The 16,156-nt window shown below is 40.7% G+C and overlaps 2 protein-coding genes across 2 annotated transcripts in view; both read left to right on the forward strand.

The window, feature by feature from the left end:
• Window positions 1-1,815: 1,815 nt before the first annotated feature.
• Window positions 1,816-7,184, forward strand: jpt2 (Jupiter microtubule associated homolog 2). Its single transcript, XM_018672761.2, has 5 exons — window positions 1,816-1,995; window positions 2,971-3,122; window positions 3,682-3,833; window positions 5,109-5,145; window positions 5,665-7,184. Exons 1-5 carry the CDS (start codon window positions 1,940-1,942, stop codon window positions 5,931-5,933), a joined length of 666 nt encoding a protein of 221 aa, XP_018528277.1. The 5' UTR covers window positions 1,816-1,939; the 3' UTR covers window positions 5,934-7,184.
• A 2,319-nt stretch (window positions 7,185-9,503) lies between these two features.
• mapk8ip3 (mitogen-activated protein kinase 8 interacting protein 3) overlaps window positions 9,504-16,156 on the forward strand; it is a 29,120-nt gene continuing 22,467 nt past the window's right edge. The window contains exons 1-2 of the mRNA XM_018672762.2: window positions 9,504-9,627; window positions 11,218-12,341. Of these exons, the coding sequence (XP_018528278.1) occupies window positions 12,036-12,341 (306 nt within the window). The 5' untranslated portion in view covers window positions 9,504-9,627; window positions 11,218-12,035. The remainder of the gene's footprint in view (window positions 9,628-11,217; window positions 12,342-16,156) is intronic.

Raw genomic sequence — 16,156 nt, forward strand, 5'->3', positions numbered from 1 at the left:
TTCTGAATAATAAGTGAGCAGAGCAGCGCAGTGGGATGACAGCAAGTAAAAGCTAAACAAAGAGAGATTAATTGCACATGAGTAGCTTGAATCTGAAAATGATGAGGAACGCCTCTCTTTCTCCATCCAGACACACTGTTTAAAATCCCTGATTAGTGCCATTTAAACACCGTTTCTCAGACAAATTTAGCCTCAAAAGATTAATGATCTAACAGCAATGAGAGCCCGAAACTACATTAACAAGTTAGTTCGTGTTTACTTGTGCTCCTTGGGTCTTACATCTTCGAGCTATTGCTATATTACAGGCCCGATTAAACTCAAATTTTGCCTATACATTTTAACGTCAAAATGGCGTTTCAGTATTACATGAGGTTAATCTAAAATCTTAAAACATGCTGAGATCTCTGTCACAGAGTTACATTGCATATCCCCTCTGCAATGTTCCAGTCCTGGTGGCTTCAGTAATCTAATCACGGGGCTGGTATTTGACTTGAAAGGTAACGGTACTTTAGAAGAGCACTGCTGTATTACTTCAAGTCATTTAAACTAATAGTTGTCGTTAAACTTGTTGTTATAAGATGTATTACTTGTATTCAAAAGTCTTCTCCATGCATACAGAGCGTGGAACCTAGCATGGCTGCTGTTGTTGGCTAGCTAACGTTGTCGCTATAGCAGTCAAACAAGCCATAACGCTACAAAAACGGCTAGTAACATAATGATCATTTTGTGTGGAGCCTAGTACAATTTGTTGGATCGATAGCAGTATCAAAGTTTCGGAATTACCTGAAGTAGAAGCCTGTTGGTGGTATTCCCAATCGACACACAGGCTAGCATCGCTAGCTGACGGCAACCCTCCAGCTTGTTACCGATGACAGTTCCTGTAGATCGATTGTCCACGCGCTTTGGCACGCCCACTACAACTGGAAAACAAAGTTTCCGATTGGTCAGAATTACACGAGGACGACGGTTGAAATTTGATTGATAGAATGCTCCACCAATTGCTAGTGAAAGTGCCCTTACGAAGGACCAATCGCCATTCTCTTCCTGTCATGCCGCATAAGTTTCCCAATATTATGTTTTCAAAGATCTAAACCAGTTTGACTTTTCTATCATCTAATATTTTTGTTCAGTAATCAAGCGTTATTTCAACGAGATTAGATCCGCGCTATGGAGGTTTATGACGCTCTGAAAATAAGTTCCGCCTATTAAGTGATTGACATTTTGATGATCAAATCAATAGGCGGAATTCAGAGGATGTACTTGAATTTAATCCTGGCGTACGCCGAATCCCCCCCGCTAAGCAGAATCAGGAATTGATATTAACAGGGCACAAAACACTGGCTATAACCATAGGTACAACGCGCCAGCTAGAAGGCACACAAAATATGTCACAATGACTATTCATCCAATAGCATCTGCGCTTTATTTTTGTTGCTATCTTGACTCAGCCCACGTTCCCTTTGTCCCGGCCAAACGCCCTGGCGACAAAAACAAGCATCATATTGAGACTAGTGTACGGGAGCGATTGTTTAAATACTCCGAGACAGACCAGCAGAGAGGTGTTTTCCGTATTTTATATATACACGTGCATAAAGAAATACATGTATTCAACAGATGTACAATTTAGATGTAACAAAAAATATGGCTTCACTGCTGTTGTTGAAAAAAGAACAGCGTTGTCCAAAAAGACTTCGGTGTAGTGGATTACGTAGTTCATTTTTGCTGTGGGAAGGCCGGGTGAAATGAAACGAGCGCACCGCGTCATTCAGCAGTTTGGCAGACGACCAGTTATATTCCTCTGTGTCACAGTTGGGTGGACTGAAATTCTTCACTACGGAGTCCGGTCGGGCACGCGCAGGCAGCAGGAACTCGCTGGTCGTCCAGTTGGCAAACTGACGAAGTTGTCTTCCGAAACTTGAAGGCTCAAAACAAAACCACTATGACTTCGACGAACATGTTTCAAGGGTTGGATAGTGGCTCAAAACCAAGTTCAAGGTGAAGAATATAACAGTTATGGTCGTGTAGCGTGGTTATTTGTGAAAGATGTGGCCAACAATGCTTTATTTGGACTGTAGTCAGCTGCTCCGTAGGCTAGTGTCTCAATGTAGGTTAACGTTATTTGACAGGAGCTCTTCGTAGCTTTTTGCACCGCCGCTTTTTCTGCTAACGCTTTCTAACATAGTTTTCAACGATGTTGTAGGTTAGCAAAATATATGTGTGGTCCGTCAACTTGAGCTAGCTTGGTTTGAGTTATCCTCCGTTAGCGAACTTAAGAGTCAAGAATTAGCTTTCAAGCTAACCCACCAGGCGTTGTCTGCTGCGCCTGCGGAAGTGTGAAAGCCTCTTCAGACTGCTTGGTCTTTGTACTCGCTAACAACGGCGTTGTGGCTACATTGTTCTAGTTAAAGGTGATACAGTTCCCTCTTACTGACTAGAGTGCGCCAGTTCTTGGATCAGCTCCTCTAAATTGTCGAGTTCACGCGTGTTGTGAGTGTTAATTACGCGAGAAAGTACAGCGTGAAGAGTTTTCAGACGTATGGCGCCATTCCCGGGTATATAATCAAATAACCTGTTATTTGGCTGCCTTGGCTTAAGCTGTCGGCTGTACTGTAACAGGTTACCCACTGTTTTCTACTTGCCCCCTTTGTGTGCCAGGGTACAAAAACTATTACATCATGTTTCTAACAGTAAGCAGTAAACATGGACCTCCATGACTCAGAGACTTTCTGAAAACAGTAGGATCCACTCTCACATTTGGAAAGGATTACCAGATCCTCCGATAACTGGTAACCTAAATAAAATGACACAGTACAGTATATACAATCTGTTATCACTTAGAAAGGTTATTTCCAAGTAAACCAGTAAAAATCTGTCTCTCTGTTTGAAGGTTGTCTTTGTCAGGTCATGCATGATCATTGATCTTAATTAGACATGGACAGGATCCTATAAAAGTTATTTTGTCTTCTGTAGGGTTTTGCAGCCTCCTGGAGGTGGCTCCAGTAACTTGTTTGGTGGCTATGAAGACGATGCTGCAGCATCAAGAAGACCAAATAAGATGGCCTCTAAAGTTTTTGCACCACCAGAGGAGGCCCAGAATGTCCCCAGACGCACCAATCCTCCAGGTCAGACCAGCCTGTCAGGGTTAATGGATGTGCTGAGGCAGGCCAGTCTAACCATCTATCAATGTCCAGGGTGTGAAAACTGTTACTATAATGTGATAATTCCACTATAAACACTTTTACTGCTCTCTCTGCCTCAATGTAATCCATGTCCAGATTTTCTCTTACAGTCAAGTATGTCTGAGCCTCCACAGACAGGGACTGATGGGTCACCCTCACTACCTTATCCTACAGTTTTTCACTGTGGCACTAGCATTGCTGAAATTGTCAGTGGATTGCTCCCATTGTAGAATGGGTATACTAATATTTGCCTGTGCACATGGTATGCTGCTGAAGGGTGACTGGTCAGGAAGAACCTCAATGCAGATGTCAAAATATTTCTTAATCCCACATAAGTGACCATAGGTGACATTGTGTCACAGTGTCATGATTCTGCAGGACCTTTAAATGGGCAGCACAGGTCACTAACCTCCAAAACAAAATGTGCATTGAGTTGAGTGAGTCATTATGACAGAGTCACTGCTGCAAAACCTAACACACATCTTGGTGATATTTTATGTAGGTGGGAAGAGTAGCGGAATATTTGGGGAACCTGAAGCTCCTGCTCAACCACAAAGACCCATACCACCAGGTGGACCAACCAGCAACATATTTGGGGCTCCGGAAAGTGCACCTGTGCAAAGCCCAAGCAGAAGCCACCCAAATAAGCCAAAGGTGGGCCATGCATCCAGATTTTATAGTCCACTTAAATTTTATTTTTATTTTTTTATTTTATTCATTTTCAGTCTCTTGTTAATATCCTCATCAGCTAGTGAGTTTTTAAAGGCTTAGTTCACCCCAAATTAAAACATTTATTATCTACTCACCTCTGCTGGTTGTCAGATTTATCCTATATTTATTCAAAAGGACTTGAACACAGCAGCGACTGTGTCACCTGGTATGTGACACAGTCGCTGCTGTGTGTATCAAGCAATCTTCTTTACGGTTCAGTGGTGTTTGTGCAGCCATGGCAACATAAACTGCTGAGTCCATTGCAACAGTTTCAGGAAGGAAGCAAATAAATTCCAAGCAACCATTTAATTTAGATTTTTTCTGTAAATGTGTTGAGATTGATGATAGTCTTGATATACAACCATACAGCTGTTTGTCTGCAGCCTTGCAAACCACAAGAAGAGCAATGTTAATGTGTATGTTTTTGTTGTGGCTGGAGATATGGTTTAAGATTTTAGAGAAGGTTTTTGCAGCTACACATTACTGCGCTTGAGTTCATTTTCAAAGATGTTTCTGCTGGGAGATGAGGTAAACATAGCAATATCAACAGTATGATAATTTACCTATTACAGAAGTTCAAAGTGATAATGGGGTGTTACCTAGACTTTTTTCAAAGCCTGCTTGTATGACTTAAATTGTTGCCGTCAACTGCCGTATTACTTTAGTTGGCATTAAGTTATTGTCAGTTATTGTTCACTGTGTTTAAGGAGAAAATGCAAATAAACATTACTTATTGACTACAAAAACTAATTGTGTAATCTATGCTATAAATAATAAAATAGAAACTAATCTTCATCATTGGAAGATTTTGGAGCTGCTACTCATAGCATGGATAATTGTCACTTACCAGCCATGAGTGGTTTGATCTTTTACACGTAGCACATATTGTGTATGTTGTGTTCATTCATAATACAGGATGTATTGACTATAAACAAACAGTATTACTGTTTAAGTTTTCCTCTGTTTAACCAGGTGAAAGTCTTGTTGGATCATGAAATTTCTTTTGGCTAAGGGTAGTAGCTTGACTGTTTTAATGAGAGACAAATATTTCCTCTCCATGACGATGATAGAGGGGATCCTTGATCATAGAAATTCCTTTTGTCTTACAGAATTTGTGCAACTGCTTAAGCTTTAAGCACCAAGAGCAGGAGAACCTGTATTAAATGTTTTTTTTTTTCCTGCTGATCAAGTGACACATCTCTATTTATTTTAATACAGGACAATCTAAGTGTGGGGCCTGGATCTGAAGCACCAGGTGAGATTTTTACAATATCCATTTGAACTGTTTGACAGATTTGTGTTATATAATGAGTTGTCTTTAACATTTAAAGTACCTCTGTTAAAGGGCCTGACCATGCAGATTTGCTATTTTTCATAGTATTCCAGTCCACCTCATATGGTTAATGGAATTTGTAATTTTCTTTTGGTTTTTCTTTTTGTTGGACCTAGTGGATTTTATATACTAGCAAATCTAATTTGCATCTAAAAAAGCAACATGTGTCTTTGTTAAAAGATAAAAAATAAGATATTTAAAATGTGTAAGTGCTGATCTAAAGCTAGAGTTATGGTTCTGCTTAAAGGAGTTAAGTTATATCTGTGGTGATGCAACACAAATCTGACAAAGCTGTTTCCATTGCAAACCTGCTGCTCACTGCACCCTTTGCTTTTTGTCACAGTGAATGAAATCATAAATGGCTTATTCATTTTTAGGATATAATTATTCTGCTGTGGCATTTCTGTAAAACACTTCTTCTTTTTTTTTTTTCTCCTCAAGCGCCCGAAGCCAAGGTCAGCCAACCTGAGGTGAAGGAAGAAACTGCTCCCCCAGCTCCTGTGCCAGCCAAGGAAGAGCCTGCTGCTGCTGCTCCTCCTGCTCCTCCTGCTGTGTCTGCTCCTCCAGAGCCTGAACCCGCCTCTTCCTCCTCCTCACCTCCCGATGACACTTCACTGAAGAACCACGAGCCTCACCTGGGACCCAGGCCTCGCTCCCACAACAGGGTCCTCAACCCACCTGGAGGCAAATCTAGTGTGGTATTCTACTGATCAGCTAAACACATCACTCCTTCCTGTTTGTGTCCATACACTCTTTTGTCTGCGCCCCTGTTAAATCTTCTCTCATTCCAACACGCCTTTCCCCACGGTTATTTCACATGTACAACTAAACACAGACCAGGAATTTTGTTCTCCACACCAGATTCCTGGTCAGATATGTTGTCCTCAACTTCTTGCACTTTCAGTCCAGTTTCTGGCTCCTTGCTCTTCGTCCAAGCCTTCATATTCTTCTTAACTTAAACCTGCAGTTATACAATCACCCACCAGCCAATCAACAGGCTAGCTATTACTTAGTCATTTTACCTGTGACTGTTCAATCTCAATATTGCTGATACATTTTCACCATTTCTGTGTTTGAACATGTGTAAATGTAGAGTGGTTTAAGGCACAGTTATTTTTCATTTTGGAAAAAAAATTGCATCTCAAGAACGGTTTAGACATCGGAAGCAGCTGTAAATGACTGTGGATTCAGATGATCTGATGTGGCTAAAATCCTTGCGCACGTTCAGAGCAGACATTTGCTCAGATTTGTTTTAAGCCTTAATGTTTTCAGACAGGAGGGGGTGACCTGATCTTTTCACCACTTTTACTATATGAAATGTTTCAGGGAGTTCAGTCTAGTGGTGCCACCTTTTATGTGCTGCCAGATCCTTACTGGATGAAGACATAAAACCTTATGTCAGGCGGTTATTCCAAATAATGCATGTGTTAAACTTAAACCAATGACTTTATAATCAGAAGCCTTATATCACCCTAAGCGTTCTTTCTCACCTTGTTCCTAATTCCAACATGTCTAGATCAATGATCTGTTGTCAGAGCACAAACTCTCTTGCCAAAAATTAACTTAGAAACAAAGACGAATGCAATTGTTTACTCCCAAAAGCTTCTGCTTCCTTAATGAAATTCCATTTTGATTTTATGCGAATGTATTGTGCAGGTACTTTCTTGCTTTGTCCTCATTGCTTGCTTTATCTCAGAACATGCCTTTTTGTTTTTCTGCTTGGGGTAGGCCTCTGTTTATGTTTTAAATTAAAACGGCTGAAGACAAGTGAACTCTGGACAAGCGCGTGGCCTACCTGAGTCCAGGTGGGCTCATTGATAATCACCTTTTCACTCACTTCATGACGCACATTCATGGTTTTCTGGTGCCAGCCTGTCCTCAGTGTGTTGATGTGCCTGGCAGGCAATGGGCACAGCAGAAGAAAGAAATCCTGTGTATTGCAATAAAACTGTTGTTTTGCATTTAGAGTGTGTTTTATTTTGTTTACTCTCCTAAAATATTTAAATAACACTTCTTAGAATATCTTAGATTTAATAATAACTAAAACATAAAAGGGAATGAAATACTTACTTGAGTTTACTTTTCAGAAATGGAAATACCACACATACCTTGCTCAATATTTGTCTGGATCAGTGTAGACCTGACATACAAACTAACGATTTGTCTGCTCCAGATTTATAGTTAATTCTTGAATCACTGACACTGACGCTTTTGTTCGGATTTGCCCTTTGGCAGCACTCTGTGCAAGCTGCTTGTTCTAAAACAAAATGGCCACTTTAGGCCTTGGAGGAAAATGTAGTTTTAGCTTTGCCACTACACATTGGAATCTGCAGTCATCTTGTCCTTTAAGCAACAGTCTAAAACAGCAGAGGAAATGTTTGTACATGTGAGTATACATAGAAACTGAGATGGGCAAGAGTCCTGTTTGTTTGTTGATACCTGGCAGCTCACAGAACTAGGTCACTATGATACTTGTATGCATATAAAAATGAAATCCAGAGTCAGCAAGCAGGACTGGTTGTGTGCAGTCTGTGAGCTCATTGGCTATTGGTTCATGTAAAAAAAGAAATTGAACCATTGAGGCCTCTTTCACATGCAGAAGACTGTGGGCAACAGTGTAAACATCTCAAACATGATTACTGTCTGATATAAGAGCAAGTGGACAAGCAGGTTGTGTTATTCCACTTACTATGACACATGTTTAGGCAAAAATGACCTGAGACAAGTGATCAATACTAAACCCACACCTGTGTTTCCAGTTATTCAGGCTGACTAGGTGCAGCTCCTTTCACGCTGCAGGTCAGTGAAGTTATTCTGTGAGGTGTCTTGAGTTGATCTAACTCCAAATTACACTATTAGCTCAAGATGTTTACTTTTGCACCACCTTGATTTTGAGCATCCAGTGACTCATTGGCTGAAGGAAAATACAACATGCTGGGAAATCCCAAGATAAGTGAGACAACATCTGCTCAGAAACTCTGAAAAATCTCTTGATTGTTATTTGGTTCGTAACTAAGTATCTTAGTTTAAAAAAAACATACAATCAGTAGAGAAATAGCTCACAAATTAGACTGTGTTGGCTCAAATACAGAAAAAAATTCTAATTAAACAGTATAGAGAAGATACTTTTAACTGAGATAAATATAAAGTGACCAAAGAAACTAAAAGAAAACTGATATTTATTTATGCTTCATAACTCAAACCTGCCAAAGTTTATGTAAGGTTCAGTCTGTTTTGTCGACTTTGGTTTAGCACCTAGCTGTGGCCTAAACCTCAGTCTTGCTTGTTGGTTTCTAGGGACCACCCACCTTCTGCTGTAAGCCTCTGAAGAAAACTGATGAATGGTGTGAAATGTAAATATTGTCAGTATTTCACTGCCACCTATCGAATGAAACAAGAAGGACAACTGAAGCTGCATGCTGATGAAACAGTACCAACTCTGAGTGGAATGCATAGTTCAGTGTGGTTGATTTAAATGGCAGTTTTTCCACTGGTTTTTCTGACTTGAATTATAATTATTCAGTTGAATGGTTTCTACAGAAGGCTTGCAGGCCTGCTGATATATACAGTGTGTTGTACATTAATGCTGTTGTCTCCCTTACAGAGGAGAACCACGTGAGGTTTAATTGTTTGGACCTTGTCAGGGGTACATACGTGAATCCAGAGCCTCAGCATTACCAGCTGATTTGAGTTCAGTTTAGCCCAAGTCTGAAAATATAGAACACGAGACTGATGTTTACATAGTTTGTACTCAAGATAGGCATTTTGAAGAGGCACTGGTTTCATCACAGTATATCACATTTTTTCTCGAGGGGAAAAAAATAGTAAAAGATATATTGCTGATCTGTTTTGTTGGAGAGATTTGTTGAATATGGAGGCAGTTGAGACACATTTTGACATAGGAGCTGAACACTCTGTGCAGTTTTTATGCTTCACTGACCAGTTTTTGTCTCCATGGTTAATCCTCTCCATGGCAAACAATAGCCCAAGCTACACTTGTCTGATTGAAAGAAAGTTCAAGTGAAAGATGCTTGCTTTCAGCTCCTTCCCTTTTTTATTGAATTGTCTAGAAGTGATTATCATACATTGTATTCTGTCCTGTTTGTACAGTCTTGTAGCAGTAACCACTTTTCCCTCTTATGTTAGGACATTAGTCTTATCCAGCATAAATCCCTAACTGTTGATATTGAATTTTTTTTTAAAGTTATTTTTAAAAGTGGTGAATAAATGTAACATAAGACCATCTTCAAAAGCACATCCTCATTAAAGCAACTCTGTCCATCTCTTTTACAGAAAAAAGAGCATTTGCTGCAAGTACCAGAACAAATGTGACCATGGAAAGCTGAATTCCTCCACATCTAGATCACATGACTTCACGGTCATAGTATGGGAAAAGATGTTGAGGTAAGTCCCTTTTCTGAACATATTTTAAACTGCAACCATTAATCTAAGATATCAGTTGTTTTAATTAAGTTATGTGGAATGTGCTGTTTGATAACACTGGCATTACAGCCCCATCTTATGAGGAAAATAGCTTGTCATGGTTCTGTCACGATGGTTGATTCTGTCCTGTGAAATGCAGTTTTCATCAACATTCACTGCACAATCAAACAAAATAATGATTCTCGGGAACAGACCTGTTGACTCAGTTTCCTTTGTGTGTGTTCTCATAGTTAGTTTTCTTATCTGACCCCTTCAGACAAGGCGTTGATGTTCATAGTGAAAAAAAATCTACAGAACACATTAAAGTAGACTGAGCTTTTTCTGGAAAGACCTGACTACAAGTCCTTTTTAAAAACACAATTAAAATTTACCATATCTTTTTATTGCTGTTGTGTAGATGATTTGAGCTGCTCTCACTGAATGTGCTCCCAGTTAACCAAACATATTTTAAACTGACATACTTTTATTCTGTAGGGAAGTATGTTAAAATGAACCACTGAATTTTAGCATATTTTCTGTACTTGTAATTTGAAAATAATTTACCAGTAAGGTCATAGGTCTATGTATAATTGATATTGTTTATGTGGACTGAAAAGCATTTTATTTCGTTTTTAGAGAGTGCATCGTCATTATTATTAAATTCTAGCACTAAGTATTGCTGCAGACTCAGGTCAAGGGGCTATTAAAGAAAAAACGACAACTTCCTGTTGTACTTTCCAAAATAAAACTGCATTAACCTATGGTACAAAAGAAAGGGAACTAGCTGCCGTTGAGGATACTCAGACCATGTGCGCATTATTTCTTTGCCATTGATATCACAATTTAGGGAGATAAAATGTAGGAGGAAATATAAATAAGCAATTAAAAGAGTATGTATAATCCAAAAAAGAATAGACATTTCTTTGATTATGACAGGGTATTTGGTTTTGTTTGTCATTGTTGGGAACATGTTTCTCATTTGTTTATTGGTGCAGTAGTCATGATGTGGGTTGATATGTATTAGGAAAATATGAATTTTGAAGCACCAGTGTTAACATTTCCATAAGATTAGATGTTTTAGGATAGAAAGCTTAGAAGATGGAATTATCATTCTAAACATCTGAATTATTTACTAAGTCGTGTTAACTCCATCAATCAAACACTGCACTTCATTTAGGCCAAAGGAGCAAAAAGAAAGGCCAAAACTGAAACAGCAGAGGCTTAGACATAACGTTATTTTTAGTCACTGGTATGAGTCATGCTTCAGAAACTGTGTATCCTACATTTCCCATAATTCAACAAATAGCATTATTCTGTTTCACTGTCCTGCACAGCAAATGCTCACATCCCTCAAACTCCACACCCTCAGTTTGTATCGTAGGCTTTGTCACTGTTCAGTCCAGTCAACACTGATGATCTAGCAAAACTGACCTTTAATGTGTGAAATGGTTCTGTTGTACCTAAAGAGCTATTTCAAGATTAAAGAAATGTGTTACTTGTGACTTGCCATTGCTGACAAACTGAGCATTTCACATTATCTTGCATCACTGTAATTCTTTTTCATTTGTCTAGCTTTATTTTGAAATCCTGGAGCGGACTTCCGGTGTCGTCTGTCTGACTTGACGCAGTGAGCTCGCTTGCTCAATGCAGACGGTGTGACGTCAGCCAGAGTCGGTCAGCTGGCTCCTCCATCTGAACAGCAGGGAGAGCCTCTCCCATAGGGAGACATCACCATCAACGCCCGAGCCTGGCCAGCAGCATCGGCAGCCCGCTGGAAGGGGGACGAAACATGGAGGAAACGATATTATAGTGGCGGATCGGGCGTCGGCGCAGATCGGGAGCGGTAGATTATTTATTTACCTATTTATTAATGTATTTATTTGCCCTGCCAGCAATGGCTGGGGTCCATGGCTGCGGCTGCTGAGAGGCAGGTGCAATATCATCGACGAAGGCATTTCACTCCTCGGCATGGACTCAGCGAGGGCCGATCCACAGGCTGGCCCACTCCTCATCCACTGCACCCCGGATCAGATGCTCTCTGCGGGGGAAGAGAAATAGCTGGGCCGCGTCTGGAGGCGATACAACGGGCTGGTGGCGGTGGAGGAGAAGGAGGGGGGGCCTTCTTTACATCAAAATATTAGAAACAATATTTTCAATACCGAGCTCAAGGTTACGCGCACACAACGGCCACTCTTCGTCTTGTAAATCCGCGCTGCTGCAAAATGGCATAAGTGTTTTCTTTATTTGAGGAAAGACTGTGATTGAATGCCCCCCTTTTTCTTTGCGCTGAGCGGATCCAAACGCTGTGACAGTCTCGCCTTAGAGGCCTGAAAAACTGTTTGAGCGCAACCTCCTCATCTGGAAAACAGACGCCGGCTCCAGCTGCCAAGATGATGGAGCTGCAGATAGACGAGGTGGTCTACCAGGACGACTACGGCTCCGGTTCCGTGATGTCGGAGCGGGTGTCGGGCCTGGCCAACAGTATCTACCGGGAGTTCGAGCGGCTGATCCGCAGCTATGACGAGGAGGTGGTGAAGGAGCTGATGCCGCTGGTGGTGAACGTCCTGGAGAACCTGGACGCGGTGCTGACCGAGAACCAGGAGCACGAAGTGGAGCTGGAGCTGCTGAAGGAGGACAACGAGCAGCTCATCACCCAGTACGAGCGGGAGAAAGCGCTGCGCAAGCAGGCGGAGGAGGTGAGTGACCCCCCTCCCGTCCCCTCCCGACTCTGGGCCTCTACCCGCATCATCACATCCTCCGTAGTCACGGTACCCTGTCTCAACTGAGGCTTCAACCAGACATGTGACTCATGTTTAGGCCTGTGACATGAGATCGTTGAGCTTATTTTTAGTCTCCATGCAGTGCTGATACTGCTGACAGTGTCCTCCACCATGTCAAGCTCTTTAAAGAACATCTGTAACCCCATGATAAAACTTAGATACATATGACAACTGTGTAAAAAGTATTCAGCTAGTTTAACACGTACTGGTTCTGTGTACTTTAAGTAAAATACACCAACTTTCATCAGTAAAATGACAGTGCCCTTATGAAAAATTTAAAGTAGTAATATCAAAGATATAAACATCACCTAAGAATATTCTATGAGCTTTTTTTATACTCAGCAAGTAACCTCAGGTGTCTGTGAAAAGCAGTGGAGCCATTACAAAGTGTGAAACAGTAGGCTGCTTCATTTGAATCTAATCAGTTTAGTTAATTTCCAGAGATATTAGAGTGATACGACAAGTTGAGCTGAGATACAGAGGTCAACACACAGACACGCTCTCTGTGTTTGAATAATAAAAGGAGGTTTCTTTAGGAAATCGTTGTGGTGCATGTGGGCTAGATTATACAAGTAAACAGAACTGAAAGATTGAACATATAAAGTCTACTTGTAATGAAGTGTTCAGTTATAACTCACAACATATTTATACAGATGGATGAAAACATGGCACATTTTTACTTACTTTATAGTACTTGACATACCTCAGTCACTATGATGGCAGGTACTAATACCACCACTGTTGTTGTTACTGCAACTACTACCTCTAACAGTGCTTCTACCACTACTAATACCAATGTTACTACTAACAACAGTGAGAAATACACAGAACAGATGTAAGTATCATTACATTTTTAGCAGTCTTTTCCTATATCTGTGCTGCAGTCTCATGCAAATCCATAAGCATACAGTATGCAAACACAGCAAGGCCATGATAGCAGTACAGACAGTATAAGGTGATGAAGGGACAGTCAGCAGAGCTTTGAAAACAGATGAATGGTGCGAGCACGACTCTCAGTGGGCGTTTACACTTGAAAACACAGTAAGAACAGGAACACAAACAAAGGCGGACATTAATATGGAGCTCTTATATTACCAGCAAACTCCACCTCCAGCAAAAAAAATTTTCCTCCTCTCTCTGTCTTTCTCTGACCGACCTGGGTCACAGAAGCCGTGGGATCCAGCAGGCACCATAAAGCAACTTTAATCCTCCTCCCATCCAAAGAGGCCTCAGCATATCACCGGCAGCTCTGCTAGTATCAGCTTAGCTCAGCTTTTAACCTGTTTCATCATCTGCTCTCCCCGCTGTGTTTTCTCCCTATGTCAGTTATCTAATTTGTTTTCCCTTTAAGCTGTTAATTGGGAGAGGACTTGCTGGTTCACATTAATATGTCAGTGTTAGCATATGTAAGCTACTTTTTATTTCACAATGGGGATAAAAATCATCAAGAATTAATACATTAGAGCCAACAGGTAACAGTGGGGGCTGAACCAGCTTTTAAATGACAGATGGCAACAGGTCCAGGTGAGTTTTTGATTAACAGTGGTGCCAATAGTGAAACTGAAAGTAATCACAATATATCTTGCTGGTTAAGAGAAAATAGAAAATGAAATCATAATGACAAAATACCCCTTTACATGAACTCAAGAGTTGGATTCACCCTGCGCTTTTCTGTGTCTCACTTAAGGAAATAGGTTTTGGGTTTAGCGTGACCTTGCAATATCAATTAGGCTTGTTTAGCTTTATTTTCTGTATCCAGGGGAGGTTTTGGTGAGTTTACAGACGCACTGACGCAGGGGAGCTATCAGCACTGTCTTCTGCTGCTGGCTGCCAAACATTTCACTGAAGCAGTTGGCGGTAAAATGCCTTGCCTAGTAGTTTTGTAAGGAGCACAGAGTTTTATTCTTTCACTTTCTTTGTCTGGATCCTTCCAGCAAAATCTAGGCTTCATACTGATCTCATACCTACTAAATCTTAAGCTTTATATAAGTAGCTTTTCAACCACTTCATATTGTTATATTATATACTCATCTTTTTGACTCACTCTTGTTTTTGTATTTAATTATGTTTTTAGTTTCTTTGGCCTTCAGGATTTTTTTCAGTGCGAGGCTGTGTTGTCAGCTGGCAAGAGAAATCAATTTACATCTTTGCTCAAACGAGGTGACAAATTTGAATAAAGTGATAAACAGAGAGACAGTTTTGTCTGAGTATCAGGGGGGTATAATGGGGGATGGGACGACGTGTGAGGGGTGGGGAATCATAGGAAATCAATAGTACACTGAGGGAGCCTGGCACTGTAACCTGATTTCTCCTGATGAGGAGCAAGGCCAGAGCAACAAAAGCAAAAGCAGACAGAAAGAAATAGAGATGAGGTTTTCATAAAGCTGCAGTATGAAGGCCCAGGCCAGATCAGACAGAGACAAAGGCTAATAAGAAGAATGAGCAGGGTGAGAGAGAGAGGAGAGAGAGAGAGAGAGAGAGAGAATCTCAGAGCTAGAGGAAAACAATAACACGCCCTCTCGCAAGACACAGGGAGCAACAAGCAAAAAGTGGCTCCAATTACAGCGTTATTAGGCTCCAGCTAATGGTAAACAAAGCCAACAGCTCCCTCTCCGCTCATGAAGACGTCACAAAATATCCAGGATTACAGTTATCAAAGTGAGGTTAACAAATTCAACCATCTCATAGCATCTTTGCTGCTGCAGTTTTCTGTCTTATTCTGAAGCCACCAGGTGGAAGGTGCTGGTTTCACACTCCTTAAAGTGTGACGACAGTAAAAAGACCGATCACCTCTGCCTCTGCTTTATCTGACTATCATCACCTTCTCTCTCTCGATGTAGTTTGCTTTAGTCACTTCATACAAAAATGGACAAAAACTTATCATGTTTCAGATGATGTCATTGGCTTCTTGTCCTGCACATTCAGCACGGTGACAAGGCAATTTCCCTAAAAACACAATCGAAACACATCTGAACTGACAACCTTTCCTCGAGGTTTTGTACTGATTACAAAGAAATCCAGACTCTATGTTATACTGCATGTCATTATTTTCATGCTATTGTCAGTTCACGCTGTCTTCAGGTATTACACAGTGTAAACAGCTACAAGTGTGACAGCATTACAGTCAAACACACTTAGCTACGGTTTGAGAGGAAAGCTCATTAGCTCCACTCAGTTATCACAAGGCCACTTCATGAATTATTCATACTGTACAGAATAACAATATTCCAGCTCATAAATCTGTGCACAGTGTCAGTTTACTGGTGTAATTGTTGTGTACACCAATCAGATGTCCTTTTTGAAAATGCACAGCTAAGTTTTTGACCCTGTACACTGCATCTCTGCTGTATTTTAACAGCTAATACTCTTGAGATTGGAGAGTTTAGGTGTGGTGCAGGTAGAGGCAGTGGATAGAGGAGTGTGTTTGAAAGGCGTCACTGTAGGACAGATGTTCCCAGTCGTAGGGGTTAGGACGAAGGATATCATTTTGTGAAACTGTGGTCTGTTACTGTACAGAATAATGGTGGTGATTTGGTTTTAGGTCCTATTTTTAGACATCCATTATGAGCAGAGTAGATCTCTGCTTTTGTCTTTCTTGTCATTGGGTGGATAGTTAATATTTTTAGCACTTCTTTTCCTCAGAAAAGAATATTTAATGTTATAAGAGATAGAAAAGATTGTGTGTAGAGTGATTCTGTGTTTGATATATAAACTTGGTTTTCAGGTGTTGC

This window comes from Lates calcarifer, linkage group LG11 (assembly GCF_001640805.2).
Source record: "Lates calcarifer isolate ASB-BC8 linkage group LG11, TLL_Latcal_v3, whole genome shotgun sequence".
Taxonomy (NCBI): Eukaryota; Metazoa; Chordata; class Actinopteri; family Centropomidae; genus Lates; species Lates calcarifer.